Source organism: Molossus molossus, unplaced genomic scaffold, assembly GCF_014108415.1.
Source record: "Molossus molossus isolate mMolMol1 unplaced genomic scaffold, mMolMol1.p scaffold_m16_p_10, whole genome shotgun sequence".
In the NCBI taxonomy this organism is placed as follows: Eukaryota; Metazoa; Chordata; class Mammalia; order Chiroptera; family Molossidae; genus Molossus; species Molossus molossus.
Genome location: NW_023425345.1, coordinates 66,949,639 through 66,967,439, shown reverse-complemented (window position 1 = coordinate 66,967,439; position 17,801 = coordinate 66,949,639). Strand labels below are relative to the sequence as shown.

Here is a 17,801-nt window from a genome sequence, read left to right as displayed (position 1 = left end):
TGAGCCAACTGTTTATACAGGTTTTCAATCGGCTTTTCTTTTAAAAAGTGCATGGAATGCATCCAAAACTAATAATGTTTTGTTAGATGAGAAGACCAAAAGGGAAATCCTAAAGAAAGGAGGATGGATGATCTTTCTTTAATGTCAGAACTGACATAAACACCGCCCCCCCTTGCTCAAGATAGTTTTCTCAACAAGACCCAGATTGCTTCAGTCTTTGCCTATCACCCTTTGAAGCACTTTCCTGATTAGTAGGAGTGGGGGCAGGGTTTCCTTTGAGGATTTTTACAGCAGTGAAGAGTTCCTCCTTTAAATATTTTCACATGATGAGGGAATTTCGCTTTCAAAGTGCTGTCATCGCTGTGGCTTCTCCGCCATTAGACATTTTATTCCTGGGCGAAGGGCCTTCTTCGTTTGATTGTCAGTAAGGACTTACCTTTCTGATGGATTCTCTTTCTATAAGGCTACACTTTTTTGGGAGACCTAGCAAAAGAACTCAACCTTCCCCCATGTTAACCTCACTGGTGAGGTTGGCCATAACTCTCTTTTGAACTGTGTTCGTTTCATCACACGGGGTTATAGTCCTCAACGTGGTTTCCCTTGGAAGTCTCCACTAATGAAGATTTGGGTGACAGGTAGAATATTCCATTTTGAAAACTACATTTCTAATACAGTGAAAAGGGGCACTGTGGCCCTGGCCGGTTTGGCTCAGCGGTTAGAGCGTCGGCCTGCGGTCCTGAGAGACCCGGGTTCGGTTCCCGCTAAGGGCACGTACCTCGGTTGCAGTTTGTCCCCGGCCCTGGTCGGTCGTGAGGGTGGCAGCCACTCGATGTGTTCCTTTCACATCGATGTTTCTCTCTCTCTCTCTGTTCCTCTCTCTCCCTCCCACTCTACCTGAACATAAAATGGAAAAATGTCCTCGGGTGAGGATAAAAAAAAAAAAAAAAAAAAAAAAAAAAAAAAAAAAAAGGGGCACTGTGAATTTGGAGAAGTTTTGAAATGTCCTTTTTTTTTTTTATTATTAATTTTTGTTACAAATGTTTCTCCTTTTCCCCCCACTGATTCCCCCCTCTCCCTCCCTCCCTGCCCTGTCCCCAGTTTGTTGTCCATGTCCGTTGTTTATGCATATATGCATATAAGTTCTGTGGTTTATCTCTCCCCCACCACCCCTCTTCTGGAGATTGTCAGTCTGTACCCCATTTCCACGTCTCTGGGACTACCCCATTCCTCAGACTGTTATGATCATTATGTTCCACAAATAAGTGAGATCATATGATACTTGTCTTTCTCTGTTTGGCTTGTTCCGCTTAGGATAATACTTTCCAGGTCCCCCCATGTCGTCTCAAAGGATAAGAGATCTTTCTTTCTTACAGCTGCGTAGTACTCCATTGTGTATATGTACCACAGCTTTTTTATCCATTCATCTACTGGTGGACACTTGGGCCATTTCCAGATCTTAGTTATTGTAAATAGTGCTGCTATGAACATGGGGGTACATATATTCTTTCTGATTGGTGTTTCAGGCTTCTTAGGGTATATTCCTAGAAGTGCGATCACTGGGTCAAATGGAAGTTCAATTTTTAATTTTTTGAGGTAACACCATTTTGTTTTCCATAGTGGCTGCACCAGTCTGCATTCCCACCAGCAGTGTACTAGAGTCCCCTTTTCTCCACATCCTCGCCAACACTTGTTGTTTGATGATTTGTTGATAGCAGCCATTCTGACTGGTGTGAGGTGATACCTCATTGTTGTTTTAATTTGCATCTCTCTGATGATTAGTGATGATGAGCATTTCTTCATATGTCTCTTAGCCATTTGTATATCCTGTTTGGAGAGAAATGTCCTTTCTTTTTAAAGGAACTTTTGATGTTTAAATAACGCCATGGTAAACAACAAATAAACTATTCAAGTGTCAACAGTTTTCCTGGAAGCACTAAAATCTTTTGAGAACCTCCACTCTGTTCTTGAATAGTCTTCTGTAAAATTATATAAATATTTAATTCATGGTTACAAAATGTATAGCTGTATAGTTTCGTAGCTCATTTGAAAGCAGTTCACTTCCCTCCCCAAAGTCTTTTGTCAGCAATGATTCACAATTGAAAATAAATAATTAGTATTAAGAAACCCCAAACAGAATGGACAATTTTCTCAATATAATTGCCTAAGGGTAAGCTTCTAAGTCATGGTGTGGTTTTAGATAAATGAATTAAAAAATTATCTCTGTCCCAAACTAGATCACATCATTTATATAATTAATTACTCTTGGCCTTTCCCTTTGAGCAGCTTGGTCATTAGAAGGTGAGAGAACCATACTGTTTGAGCTGCATTCATCAATGGCTCTACCCGAGGCCACTGAGGTGGCAGTGTAACTACCAACTAATCCAGACCCGAAGCTGAACAGATTTCTTAAAACCTGCCCCTCCTTCTTGTTAGAGTGTTCAAGTGAATGACCTCTCAGCCTTGTGCTGAGGAAGAAAATGGAGCATGAGAAGAGGGCCCTAGACTAGAGTCAGAATACCCACTTCTAGTTTGGACTCTGGGACCAATGCCTCTGTAACAGGGGCAAAGGCCTTACCCTCAAACTTCATGTTCTTATGATCCTAAATCAGTAATAAGCCCACTTTACCTACATCAAGAGGCTTAATGGTGATTGAGTCAAGTTGCATACTCCAATGAGAAACCAGCAGTCTTCATCTAGTCCATACAAGAGGAGTATGGTTATAGTCCCTCTCTCCTGTGAAACTCTGTGAGGCAGCACAATCATTCATCCCATTTTTTTGTTTAAGGCTCATTGGAAATCAGTTTAATAAACATCTGAGTGCCCTGGCTGGTTTGGCTCAGCGATTAGAGGGTCAGCCCATGAACAGAAGAGTCTTGGGTTCTATTCCGGTCAAGGGCAAGTACCTGAGTTGCAGGTTCAATCCCCAGCCCTGCTCAGGGTCATGCAGGAGGCAACCAATCGACGTGTCTCTCTCATGTCGATGTTTCTTTCTCTCTCTTTCCCTTCCACTCTGTCTGAAAATAAATGGAAAAATATCCTGGGGTGAGGATTAAAATAATAAGCAGACAAACAAACACCTGGGCCGTGCCTGTGTGCTGTGCTCCAGGACAGGCAGTGAGCGCACTGGGTTCGCTGAGCTCAGGCTCTGCTTGCAGAGTGCTTGCCACCTAGGCACGGAGAGAAGCATGGGAACGAGCCAGTCACAAAGCCAGTGAGCTAACGGAACAAGATGAGTGATATATGACACAGGGGTAGCATGGGAGGGGAAATACACACACACACACACACACACACACACACACACACACACACATCTCTCTGTACCTATTTTTAATTCTAGAAATAGGAAATTGTATGTGTGTAGGGGGTAGAAACAGCTTTATGGTAAACTAAAAACAAAATAAAACAAGCCCTGGCCGGATAGTTCAGCTGGTTAGAGCATCCTCCCAATACACCAAGGTTGTAGGTTCTATCCCCAGTCAGGGCACATACAAGAATCAACCAATGCCTGCATAGATGAGTGGAACAACACATCAACGTTTCTCTCTCGCTTGTTCTCTCTCTCTCTCTCTCTCTCTCTCTCTCTCTCTCTCTCTCTTTCCCTTTCTCCCTTCTCTCACTCTCTAAAATCAGTTAAAAAAACAAACACTTCTAATTCGTTACCTGTTTTCTACTGAATCAATTATGTCCCCCTACAATAGTAGTTGTCATACACTGCAATCAAATGAATTATGACATGAGATGTTAAAAAATACAGAATGTTCTCTCTCTTTTCATAAATAAAACATTTTTCAGTGTCCTCAAACACCATTAAACTTCTCTTTACTAGCAATTGGCACTTCAGTCATTGAACAAAGAAGGATACCTAAATGTGTCAGGTAATCATTATAAACCAAATACTGTAGCCTAGAATATGTTCAGATTCTCTTTAGAATTTAGACAATAGGGAAAATTGAGTTTTCTAAAGAATACTGGTGTGTCTTAGCATAATTAATTTTTGTGGAATGTTAAAACTAGGAGGGTGAGGTTTTCCTAGCGATTTGCAGCAATCTTGAACTCAAATCAAAGAATTGGAAAGTGGTCAAAGTCGGGGAGTGAGATCGGGCACTGACTGTGAAAGCTGTATTGTTGTGTAGTGGACAATGGGGAGCTTGAGAGAATTCTTATAAAAATTTGGCCTGAGCTAATTTGTTTTGTTTGAAACTGGAAGTTGTATTATTGAAGTTTGCATTCTGTGTTCTTTCAATAGGTATATTAACACAAAGCACCATGTTTTTAAAGGGTTTCCTCCTTTCTGCAGGAATAAATTTGGCTTCTGAAAAAGAAAAAAATTGCACCAGTAATTCAGCAACATCGCACCTCTTTCATCATTTTGGGGATGCAGGTTTCAGCTCAGTAACTCCCAACATATTTTCGGGAAACATGTAAAAACATGCCCATAAGTACTGAACATAAAACCTGACTTTACACTCATAAACATTTGTATAATCTTATGGTCCATAAGTACTGAACATAAAACCTGACTTTACACTCATAAACATTTGTACAATCTTATGGTCCATTTACCATTGAGTTTCTTAAAGCTGTGTGCATATTTTAAAAATCATTAGAATAAATGAAAATTGGAACAAGATGCTATTTGAGAGAAGGTGCTACCCAGAAATGCCTGAAGAACACTGTTCTATGATTCTATGAAGTGAGCAAACCTCTTGCCCGTGTAAGACATAGAAGCAACACTTTCCAGATACCCACATCCTGAGGAATTAAATGAAGATGAAAACAGCAGAATATTAAATGTTTAGCATTTTAACTATCCAAACTAAGTACTGAAAAAGCACACTTCTTAAAGAAGTGTGGGATAGTTGAAAAGTTAATAGTCAGACCAATTGGATCGTATTTCGGAAAGTGGCACATTGTAAGACTCATAGTGCTTCAGGGCCACGCCCAGTGACCTGAGCGTAAGAGAGGGAAGAGAGAGCTATGGAAGTCCAAGGATGCTCTAGGAAACCACTGGATGGTCTAAGAATGTCTCATGAAACAAAATCCCAATGCGACTGTAGTCCGAATGTGAGGAAAGGTTATTCTTAAAAAAGAGTTGCACTCTTGCAAATTATATTAGCTTTCAGCTTTTAACATTTTTTTTTCAGGTTGAAAATGGTAAACATTATTTATATACTAAGGATTTCCACTCTTTGCTTAGTATTTCTTTAAAGTTACATTCTAACCCAAGGTTTTGTATCTCTCTCCTCTCTCCGGTTTGGTTCTTGGTCCTGTTCTGCCCCAGGCTGGCCCGCCTTCCACGATGTGATCAGTTCTGATGCCATCACCTTCACAGACGACTTCTCCTTTGGGGTGCACCGGGTGGAAACAAGCTGCTCTCAGGTCAGTTACCCCCACCCCGAAACTCCAGGCTCAGTCTGCGTTGAAAAGACTTCCAAGACTCCCGGTCTTGCTAAATGCAGCAATTAAAGCAAGTGAATGATCATGAAGGGGCCAGCGAGGCAGTGAAGTCTTGATGAAGTTTTAATGGTGTCTCAGTCTTCAAGTGTTTAGCAAGTCCAATTACACGTCAGTCATTGGCTTCAACATATGACTAGACAAAATAACTGGTAGCAAAAGTCATTGTCAGTTGACTCAATACAGTGGGCAATGGGCTGTTCTTAGGCATATGAAGATTTCATGTTGTGGCCTTGACGTAATGTGATGTTTAGATCCTCCTTCTCCCTCTGCAGTTCTGCGCACTCGTTGTTCAGTCCTGGTACTTCTAACAGCAGCGATCCGCACACAGTGGAGAGATCCCAGCACAGCGTCCCTTGAGTGGCTGTGAGGAGGGAGGTGGAGAATGGCAGCAGGAAGAGGAAGTCCCATGGTCGGCTGTGTGAGCGCAGGGCAGAAATAAACACAGGACGGTAGTTCCTGCTCTCCTTCTCCAGGAATATCGACTGATCCTCATTTCCAAGGACGTTCTGATTAATTCCTTTCACTCTGCTCTCCAGATTTACTCTGCCGGCTCTGAGAGAGAAAAGGAGCATGTGCTGAGGAGGGGGGAGAAATAGTTAATCTGTCAGCCCAGTCAAGAGACTTAAATTTGTGGGTATTTTGCGCTTAAACCTAGAGACATAGCCAGAACCTTCTTGTCCACAGAAGAGCAAGCACACATTCTAGGCTACAGCAGGTAGCCCTGTTCTGTCTGCTTCAAGGACGTGAAGCGTGAGGTCTGAGTACTGTGACATTCGTTGATGCTCCAGAGTATTTTGCTGGGGGATGTCTGTTGCGTGTATCAGAGGTAAAGGGGGCACAATCGGGCCGCTGTAATAGCAGAGTGATTGCCACGTGGGCCTCTCGCGGCATTCTTCTGCCCGCCCTTTAACCCCGCCGTCAGGCACCAGAGTTTTGGGAGTAGGTGGCATATTTACTACCAAGTGGGGAGGGAGTTTGGTTTGACCGTAACCATCTGATGGATTTCTGTTTTTTTATTTTTAAATAAGGTTGGCAAGTGTACTGTCTTCAAGTATGAGAGCTATCCTCTCCTTTGAAAAGCAGACTACTTATTTTATCTAAGTCACATATTCAGTTCACTCTTGTTTCTCAGATATGAGTCTCTAAGCGAGATAGTAGAACTTTGTGAAGCTGGGTCTCACCTCCTGAGATTCCAATTTAATTGGTTGGGTTGAGGCCTGAACATCAGCATTTTTAAAAGCTCCGCTGGTTGCCCAGCCTGTGTGGCTCAGTGGATTGAGTGTCATCCCATGGACTGAGAGGTCCTGGTTCGATTCCCGGTCAGGGCACATGTCCAGGTTTCAGGCTTGATCCCCAGTAGGAGGTGTGCAGGAGGCAACCGATGGATGTTTCTCTCTCACATTGATGTTTCTATCTCTCTCTCCCTTCCTCTTTCTCTAAAAAATAAATAAAAACATATATATTTTTGAAAAAGCTCCTTTGATAATACTCAAAATGACCTTATCATGTACATACTATCATTCTCTCTCATTTTACCATTGAGGAAACTGAGGCACAAAGTGGATAATTACACTTATGTACATTTACATAGATCGAAGGGGCAGAACTGAGATTGAATTTGGGTCTTTAGCTCCAGAGCTCTTTACAGTGCTGAGATAGATAGATGATGGATAGATAGATAGATAGATAGATAGATAGATAGATAGATAGATAGATAGATAGATGATAGATAGATAGAGAGATGATAGATAGATAGATAGATAGATAGATAGATAGATGATAGATAGATAGATAGATGATAGATAGATAGATAGATAGATAGATAGATAGATAGTCACATTGAAAAAAATCCTATGATTCCCCCAGAAGTTAGTTGATTCAATTCAATTTTGAATCCAATTGAATTTTAATTGATATTTCTGTAAGTGCCACAAAAACAAATTATAACTACCCAGGAATCTAAAATATTTGACAAAATAGCAACTTGGTAGGATGATACATAGTAATTTATAACCGGTACATACATAATACTTAGCCTCTTTTAAGGCTAATAGTTTTTCTTTTCTTTCTCTCTCTTTACTCTTTCTTAAAGGCTGTTATATGACTGCCACTCTCCTTTTTCACATAGAACCCCCTTTCAAACATTGAGTCTCATGAAGAAGGCACAGAAAAAAGTGAGGTAGAAGATGACTTTCCTGCCCTGGCCGGTTTGGCTCAGTGGTAGAGCGTCGGCCGGGGACCAATGAGTCACAGGTCCAATTCCAGCCAAGGGCATGTACCTCGGTTGCAGTTTGTCCCTGGCCCTGGTCGGGGTCGTGCAGGAGGCAACCAGTCGATGTGTCCCTCTCACGTTAATGTTTTTCTTTCTCTCACTCTCTCTCTATCTAAAGATAAATAGAAAAATATCCTCGGGTGAGTATTTAAAAAAAAAACCCAAAAACGCTTTCCCGAAGGCCCTACACTCTGGTGGCTTTGTAACTCATTCTTAGAAGTCACAGTTGAAATAAACTTCTCCTTTCTCTGTGCCAGCCACAGAGATAACATCAGTAGTAGTAAAGAAAAGACCATGAGGGTGACCAAAGAGGAATGAAACCCACAAACTGTGCCAAAATTAGACAGAATTTACAGAAGGACATCAAGCTAACCCAGCCATAGCTCTCCGCCCTCGGGTAAAGGCCCGGGTGGCTGCTTCTATCTTGTTTGGTGAAGAGCTAACACTGACCTGATCCCTTTCCGCTTCTTTCTCCACCACCTTGACTTCTAATAGTTAAAAAGTGTTTGACCCTTTTTTAAGTTTAAAGAGAAGAGGGAGGGAAATGTGTTCCTCTAAGGCATGTGTAAAACATGCTTTGCGAAGTAAGTTCCATGTATGAAATAATCGGGCTCCAGCCCGCAGTGACCGTCGGCCGGACCCCCCGCGGGACCAGGGCCGTCCGGCTGCAGCGGCCGCGCCCGAGTCAGCGCCTCCACCCACTTCCCTGCCTCTTCATTTGTGTTTCACACACAAGCTTATTTTCCTTTTTTACACTCTTCTTTAGTTTCTCTTTTCCATTTTTTCATTTTTCCTTTTTATCTTGACTTGAAGAAAAAAACAAAACAAAAAAAACCCCTGCTTTAATGGTTTCCATACCCGAGTAACCACTTGTATTTTACTTCCTAGCTTCTCATTCTTAAACACACGTTTCCAGGATCAGTTTCTCTTCTTTTGCCTTCTGTTCTTTCCGTTTGTGTCGTCTCTTCCCCTGCTCACAACTTGTCCCACCTTTTTGTTTTTTTTTGATATGATAGGGTGTGGGAAACTCCTCTTTCTAAATAGGTTGTATTTTGAATTCACGTCTCATTCTTTCTCCGGATTGAATTGCACCAGTGTGGTTTGTGTTATGAAGAATCTGCTAGATGCTTTTAGCATCTCATAGACATTCTCAGTCGGACCTGTTACGGGAAGCACTTCTTTCCTTGTAGTAAGGGCACAGTTTTCAAACAGCCTCTTTTATTGCCAACTTATACAGACGAACTTCCTTCCAGGGGCGAAACCAGTCCACTCCGCCCGCTTGCCGGGCAGGATGGCGACATTTTTTTTAGTTTGTTGGTCCCTAATTCTGCTTTAATATTTAGTATTCTTATTCTTACTTTTAAAAATTGTGGTATGGATCACACCATACCCACCATGCAGTGAATTGGGCCTCAGGGTAGAGATTGCGAGCGTGTTGGGAGCCGTAACCTACCACCTCTTCACACTGCATTGTAGTTTTCCCATGCGTCCAGTGACTTCTTAGCTAGTAATATTGTAGTAAAAGTTTATAGAGAAAGTTAAGCTTGATTCAGTGCTGTCTCCACTTCTCGGAGAGACACTGCAGCCAGGCCCTTCTGGAAGAATCGCTGTGTAAGGAGCCGAGCACTCTGCCTGCTCTCTCGCTGTCTCGCTCTCTGGGGTCAGCAGCCCGGTCAGCAGCCCCGAGACCAGCAGGGAGGTGCAGGCTCCTCCCCACTCCGCCAGGGGCCTGCTGGGAGGAGCTGGGCGACACTGTTCCCTTCCAGGTCTTGTTGCAATCATGTTTGTTCTCTTTTACTATTCTCCCTACTGAATTGAGGGATTATATTCCAGTTATCTCTTCCAAAGAGGATTTTTATCTTAAATTTGCCTGCTTTTGGTAGGCACCAGCACCTTCTGGCTGGCTGCAGCAACTTCCTAACAATTTTCAGTTATAAAGAATATTCCTTTTTTTTAATTATTGATTTTAGAGAGAGAGGACAGGAGACGGAGAGAGAAATAGAAACATTGATGAGAGGAGAAACATCGATTGGCTGCCTCCTCTTTGCCCCCCATTGGGTCCACAACCTGGGCGTGTGCCCTGACCGGGAATCGAACTGGCGACCTCTTGGTGCATGGGTCGATGCTCAACCACGGAGCCACACCAGCTAGGCAAGAATATTCCTTAATTTTATTTAATTTACCTTTTGCAGTCAGCGATAAAATACATGCTTCTATTCCAGTTGCACTGACTACTAGGAATAATTGTTTGACAGCTCTCCCTAATCCTCCAACCCCAGCCCGTTCATCAGTGTTTGTCAGGAGTTTAAATTCAGTGCAAAGATTTGCATGGTTTAAGCTGTAGTTCAGAGAAGGAAGGTCCTCCTGGAAATACTTCCTTCTTTAAATCAAAATTCTACATCTAAAGCAAATGGGAGACCAATAAATCACATAACTTTTTGTAATAATCTTTAAGGAAACCATCAGATTCCTGAGTTTACCCAAAGTTGGAGTCTCTTTATGACCGCGGCTACTACTGCTTGAACCTATGATTGAGCCCCAAAAGTTTGTTTTAGATCATTATTAATTTCTTCTAACTCAGCCAAATCAACAGAAAGGTAAATACCCATCAATACAAAGTATTTTTCAAAAGTTAAGCAGTTTTTGGTAAAACCCCAAACCTTATTCATCTTTTGCAGATGACAACTCATCTATTGCTGATGATTAAAGATACCCATGTGTTCCAATAGGGTTTCAGACTCACAGCCCATCTCTCTGTTTCTTGATCTTCCAGTAAAATCATAATGCTAAACTGGTGACTTTACAATCATTTCCTTGGCAAAAGATTAATCTCATAAGCACAGAGGAAAAGAGCCCTTCTTACACACAAGTGTCTTCAATAACGGTAGGAGAAAACAGGATACTACTGGCAAAGTAAATTGCTTTTCTTCTGAAAACTCTTTCCTCCTTCCCATCCTGCCCCATGTGCCCAAGTGTGAAAGCCCTGCTTTGAAACTACTTCATCTTGCAGATCAAACACTTAAGAGAAAATGACAATAATAAAGCCCCAAGCATCCCAGGGCTAGCTGGGAGAAAGCCCTCCAGGACAGTTGGAAATACATCAGTGCAGAAGTATGTAGCTGTGTTGAATGCACTATTTGTGTTTCTTATGCCCGCGATTGGGAACTGCAGTCAGATTTTATGTTAAATCGGATGCTCAGTCACTTTTCTTCTGGGTTCTCTACAGGTTCTTTAGTTGCCAACTTTCTGAGTGGGAGGCTTAGGTGATAAAGGATTCTTTTTTAATCCTCACCTGAGGACACTTTTTATATTTTGTTCAGATAGAGCGGGAGGAAGAGAGAGAGAGGGAAACATCAACGTGAAAGGGACACATCGAGTGGCTGCCACTCGCACGACCCAACCAGGGCCGGGGACAAACTGCAACCGAGGTACGTGCCCTTAGCGGGAACCGAACCCTGGACTCCCCAGACCGCAGGCCGACACTCTAACCGCTGAGCCAAACTGGCCAGGGCAATAAAGGATTCTTGTTGGAATTAAATTTTTTTTTTTTCTTTTGAACAATTATCTCATGCTTCTTCAGAATAGTCATAGTTTGTATTTTACCTGTAAAATACAGAAATACATAATCACTTCAAAACAACTTTCAAAATGCACACCAAAGATTCTACCCTGAAATAAATCATTAACAGCAGGTTTCTGAGATTTCGGGCAACTAGTTTGTTTCAGTTACAACCAGGTGTGCTGAGAGAGCCCGACACATTGCCAGTTGGCTGGGGCCGGGCAGGCAGAGCTTGCGGGCGGCTGAAGAAACAACGCATCACTGACAACTTCCATTCATCATCCCCGCCTTCGCGCGCCGCAGCCGCGGGAAGAATGGGCTCCATGTGGTTCCCAGGGAGGAGCCTTCAGGGCTTGTGCACTTTTAAGAGAAACCCGGCAACAGTCTTTTATGTGAGACTAGATGTTCCTGGGACGATGCAGACAGGGTGCCGTGTGGTTAGGCTTCCCTCCTACAATGGCCTCTCGGCTGGGCAGGCTGGGGCGGTGGGCCGGTACGTGGTGGCACAGATAGAAATGGGCACCTCGCTCTGCTTGGCAGCGTTGCTCCTTTCTCCACGATCTGAGCTGGGTGTGAATCTTCCAGAAACCCGTGGCAAGCATGCCGACTCTGTCATTCTCAGTTTTACACCTTTCCCTACCCCACCTCAACCCACTACAGTTGTTTGCAAATGGTTTTTGTTGCCTAATTTGTAATTTTTACAAATGATTTGGGAAATAAAGACCATACGAATACTCCTGAATGGCTTCAGGTATATCCTGACGGTGCTTTATTTTTGGAATAAGGTAAACAGGACTGTTTTCTAAATACGCCCAAGAGATGATTAATAAAGACTATATCACTTATTTTGGCTGGATAGTTGTATTCACTCATTAAAATATATATATAGATATATATATCGGAGGCTTTTATGTGAAAACTCCGCCTCTCGGATGCCACGTGATCGAGTTCCGGAGCTGCCTGTGAGCCCACAGCTGTGGGCATGGACTGGTCCTGAGAGGCCAGTTCTGTTGGCCTGCGCGCTCCTCGGGCAGAAATGGGTGTGTTCCTGTGTCCACTGGGTGCGCACATGCACTTTTTACTGATACATCTTAGCTGCCGATGCCTGAAATTTTGGCCTCAATTGTTTATAGAAAGGAAAAGCAGTCTGAGCTGTCAGCCTTGATATTACCTAAACCGGCATAGAATGTGGTAAAATAATGCAAGAGTTGTTTTTTTAGGCCTGTTTCATATTTTCCAGGCAATAGATCAAATCAGTTCAGGGTTCGTTTTTAGTTCTTTAATAAGCTGACACAGTATGTTGGCAGTAAAATAAGAATGCACTTTTAACATGGAAGTGCCATGTAGTCGAACTCGCTATTTGTGCTATTTATTAATAACTGGAGAACCCTCGAGAGTTGAGTTGAGCGCTTTCCGTGGGGAAACCGAGATTCTAGTTCTTGCCATTGTAATGAGCACTGTGTCCATTTGGTATCTTAGCCCTTATTCCTTGTCAGCTCCTACTTTCTTTTTCTGCGATTTGTGTTTTACACACCAAACAAGCAGTGAGAAGAATGAATAAATCATCCGTATGCCTGTTCTCTCATGTTCTTCCCTAAATCTCGACTCTTCCATATGTTCGAAGTGCCCTCCCCTAGATATCCACTCCTTCACTTCAGGTTCTTCTTTCTGCCCAAGTCACCCCAGGAAAGCCGCCCGTGACCACCACACCTAAAATGTAAGCCCCCCTCCTGACACTTCGTATCACTTTTTTCCACTGCCACACTTCACAGTTCCTGCGCGTCCTTGTGCTGTATCATCGGTCTCTCCATGAGAATGGAAGCTCCATGAGGCCGGGTGGTCCTCTGTCTCCAGAGTCTGGGGCAGCGCCTGGCACCTAGCAGGCCTCCGTACATAGTTACTAAAGGAGTGAATGGAAGTCATTTGCCCCAGGCTTTGGTTTCTTTGTGACATGACTAACGATGTGTTTTCGAAGTCTGTTGGAATGCGGGTGCACCGAGGCCTGCAGCCAGCACCCTGCCCCTGGGAGAAAGGGAGGGGGAGGGGTGAGTGCGGTCCCTGCTGTGGCCTCCTGGAGCGTCCCCAGCAGCGGAGCCGCAGTGCAGGGCTGTCTTCAGCGAGCCAGCCTTTTCCAAGACATTTTCTCTGGGCTGCATTTCTCTTAAACACCATCTGCCTGGATTCCACGCCTCTTCCCCTTCCCCAGCTTTCTAGGGAGTCAGTAGCAGGGATCTCAGCGAAACAGCTTATTCCTTCTTCACATGATGATACAGTTCACGCGGGCAATGACGCCGGCACAGCGCTCCACCTATGGGAAGCCAGAAAAAAGAGTGTGTGGACCAGCAGCGTTTGCATTTGCCACACTTGCGGTCCTGGTGACCGCGGCCGGTGCACTGAGCCTTCGCTTTGCTGGGTTCTGAGAGCGTCCAGTGCTTCTCTGATGTTAAGTTTTACTGCCCATGAAAGCAAACATCACCTCCGTCATGGCCAGTTAAACAGTGTCTTTTACAGTGGACTTCTGCATATCTGAAACCCACCCATCCAAAGCCAAAGTAATGCCAGGGGGGAGAGATTTTATTCTGCCATGTTTCTTACAAGAGGAGATCAAGGGTCAACTCAATTCATAAAATTACTGCAGTCATTTTTCAGCTGGCTGAGAGACTTCACAGATCAAACAATACAGTGGCTCCTAAATGATTTCTGATATGCACAATTCTAGTGCTTTTTCTTCTCAGCATGTGGTGCAGAGCCTGCCAGAAACCGTCTTTGCAGCTATTGACAGGCGGATGAGAAATCACCCGCGATGGTTTCCATCGTTTCTCTACAGGCTGGTCATCCATTCAAACTCCTTAACGTGAGTTCCGCTCAAAGCCTGCTTTGTACGCGCTTTTCGCTTACATTTGGTTCTTCTCTTTCAGTGTGGCGCTCACCTCGGGCACATTTTTGATGACGGGCCCCGTCCAACCGGCAAGAGATACTGCATCAACTCGGCATCCTTGTCCTTCACACCTGCCGATGGCAGCGGGGCCGACACGGGCAGTGGGGCGCCCGGCCCAGCCCCGGCGGACAGAACGGAGCTGTAGAGTCCCGGGAGCGATGGGAACAAGTGCTCTTAGTGCACAGCTTGTTAACAGAATGCAGAATTGTCTATCTTAGATATATTTTTTCAAAAGAATATAAGGGCAGTTTTGTGCTATTGATATATTTCTTCTTTTGCTTAAACAGAGGCCCTGGCCACCAGTGTATTTTGCTATTGACTAGATCCAGAACTGTTTATAACTGTAGTGAACCAACATAGCTCTGTGAAGCTTCTTCCCAAGCCACTTAAGTACCCTTCGGCATTATTTTCTTCATGCACATAGCTTCTTTTGAGGTCCCCTCCCCCTTGCTGAGGAGGCAGAGGTGCTTGGTCTTCAGACGTGAAATCGAGACCTGTGCACTGTAGAGACCGGAGCTCAGAAGTGCAGGGCGCCGAGACCTGCGAGACACATGGCCCTGAGGCATTTGTACAGATAAGGATGGAGTGATGTCTCCCGAGACTTCTCAGCTCTGTGGACAGTTTGAGCTAAGGTCGTTTATTCTCACTAAAAGGGTGTGAAGGTCTAAAGTCTTTCCTTATGTTAAATTGTTGCCAGACCTGAGGGGGTGCACCAAGTGTTGTGGCAGAGGAGTAAACATTACCTCACGGCTCGGCCTTGGCTTTATTTTCCACTGAAAACTCTGGAATGTAAGACAACTCTAAAATGTGGAGCCCCACTTTGTCCAGGGTTCACAAGGAAGAACACCTGCCTTTGCCTGTTCTGAGCCCATCCCTGCACACCTAACAGCGGCTGTATCTGGAAGGGCATTGTGGTGAATTCCACTGTGTAAAATCACACATGGGGAACAACGCACTTCAGCGAGGCAGCAGAAATCAGAAAGCAGAGACCAAAGAGGATGTCCTGGGTGCTTCGTGAAGTAGCCAGTGTTATCCCGGAGAGCTGACAAGGCCCCGCAGTGACAAACAGAACCCAAAGGGAGGGACTTCGTGCACAGGTTCAGGGGGACTCCGGAAAGAGCTTGGGGTGAAAATAGAAATAGTGAGGAGCTCGAATCCCACCCTGGACACTGATCCATCACGTGACCAGAGACAAGCCATTTAGCCTCTCCGTGCCTGTTCTTCATGTATAAACGGAGACTTACAACATTTGTAAAATAATTGACACTCTCAGGGCAAAATTTTTAAGATCAGCATTGTGAAATTAAACTGATCTGGATCTAATTGCCTCAAAGGCTGAAACCCAGGCATTTGAAATGGAAAGAAGCAGAAAGGAGGTTGACTTAGCTGATTGGTATGGAAACAGTTGGGCTAAGAGCCAGAAATTTTTCTTTGTAGCGGTGTGGCTGGTTTTACTCGGAGAAGCCCTGCTGGGTTGCTGTCTAACATTCAGTCTGGCAGAAAGGATGTCGTTGTGCACAGACATGAGCCGCGGTGCACAAGCTGATGTCGCCGCAGCCAGGTGCGCAGGTACAGTCGATGGCGGGTGTCTTTTGTGTCTGTAGCCTTGAATGCTAATCCTGAAATGTAGTTTTTGAAAAATATTACTTTTGTAAAGCTTACGAAAATTGACATTTTTGCTTATACGCAACAAGACAAAAATAAGAAAGAGGGACACTTGACAATTTTAAAGAAATAATGAGTCATTAAAATGAAAAGTTGTGACAAATTGACATGTCCATGTGGTCATGTCCACATTCTTATATGTCTCTACCCACTTCCTGCTGAGGCCCTGACATCCGGTGGCTCTTCCTGGTCATGGGTGCGACAGCTTTGCAATTCCAGATGAGTGATGCCCTTCTTCCTGGCTCCCAGGTGCTTCCCCGCAGGCCCTGGGGTCACTCAGGCATATGCAGGTTTCACTCCCCTGTAGAAATGAGATATAAAATGAAATATAAAATTTCAGATCATGGAAGTCTCAGCATTTAGACCATCTCAGAAGCTGTTCCCAACCTCACAGAGGGAGCCCCAACCTTTCCCAGTGACCCAAAGATCCCCTGTGGAGGCAGACGGCCAAAGATGGGTCTCCCGGGACATTTCCTGTCGCAGTGTGAGTGTCCCCTTTGGGGGCGCACACAGCACTTCTCACATCACTCCAGTAATGTGTGGTGGCCTGCCCCGGGGTCTGCTGGACACGAGCCACAGTGTTGGGATAGACAAGGAAGATGAACGAGGGGCTTCTTTCTTCTCCCCAGAGATTCTGGGTTCTCATTGTTCCTTCATTTTTATTATAGGGCTAAACATTTCTCTAAAAAAACCCATAAAAAACAACAACTCTGTTTTTAATCATTAGTCTTTGTTTCACGGGAAGCCAGTTTTTATTCTACCACGTTTTCCAGCATCAACGTTAAGAAAAATGTAACATCCATCGGAAAAAAAAAAAAAAAAAAAGTGGGGTGTATGCATGTGGTTTGATTCCAGATTGCTTTTGAGTTTAAGTGGTATCAAATTCCAGTGTATTTCTGTCTTATGTTAAGGAAATATATTACTAAAATGTCAGTGAGCAATAATGTCAGCTGTCGAGCACTAGATTTATTTTTGCAGGATATGGAGTGCAATGAACTGAGTCAATATGGCGAGGTGTATGTGATCTGTGGGAGCTATGCCATTTAGCATAGGAAATGCAGGGACTTTCCCTCTCTGCTTCAGCCCTCGCTGCACCGTTAGGAGATGCAGGTTTCTGCTGGTGTGTACAAAGTATGTCCAGACAGTCATGCAGAATGGATCGGAAGAAAGCAGCAGTATATACCATAGTAGAGAACATTTCTATGTGTTTAAACTTTTCACTTCTTAGATGCATTTAAATTCTTAATGCAAATGACATAATAATTTAAAAGCTTTTCCGTGTTAATTGAATAGAAAATGTCTTGCTTTAAGTACAGAATCTGATGAAAAGGATTATCGTTTGTTTGGAAGGTCCAATATTATTTTTGCCTTAGATAGCTTTGTAATAATTTTTCTTCCAACAATTCAAGACTTTTGAAAATGATGAGAAATTTTCATTAAAAAAAAACCCTTTTCCTATGTTTATTGTATACAAGAACTATGCAATAAAATTTCTTTATAAAAATGTTTTCTTGTCTGATTCCTAAAGATTCCCCATTTTTAGCAGAGAGACATGGACCACCCATTGGAGTTTGTTGGGGGGCTGCTCTGTTGACCTCCTTACCTGGCTGACAGACCTGCGTCTGACGGAGGCCTTTTGTCTCACGTGGCCTTTGCGTCTGGGGCTCTGACAGTAGGATCGAGTCCAGCTCTCCACACCCCAGGCCACAGGAAAGGCCTCCAGGGATTCGAAAAATAGGAGGCAAGGGAAACATTTGCAGAGTTATTCAACCTTCGCCTCACCTCAGAAACTTCAGCAACTCATATATGTTTTTGTGCTTCAAGTATGGACTTTGGGGAGTTTCGTCGTGATGACTCTATGGATAGGAACGATGCCTAGGTGTCCTAAAGAATTTGACAGGTAACT

General features: G+C 43.8%; 1 protein-coding gene across 2 annotated transcripts in view; it reads left to right on the top strand.

The window, feature by feature from the left end:
• MSRB3 (methionine sulfoxide reductase B3) overlaps positions 1-17,336 on the top strand; it is a 170,322-nt gene extending 152,986 nt beyond the window's left edge. The window contains exons 5-6 of one of the 2 annotated variants that reach the window (XM_036250649.1): positions 5,286-5,383; positions 14,211-17,336. In XM_036250649.1, the coding sequence (XP_036106542.1) occupies positions 5,286-5,383; positions 14,211-14,375 (263 nt within the window). In that variant the 3' untranslated portion in view covers positions 14,376-17,336. The remainder of the gene's footprint in view (positions 1-5,285; positions 5,384-14,210) is intronic. The other variant, XM_036250648.1, reaches the window with a different exon arrangement.
• The last annotated feature ends 465 nt before the right edge of the window (positions 17,337-17,801 follow it).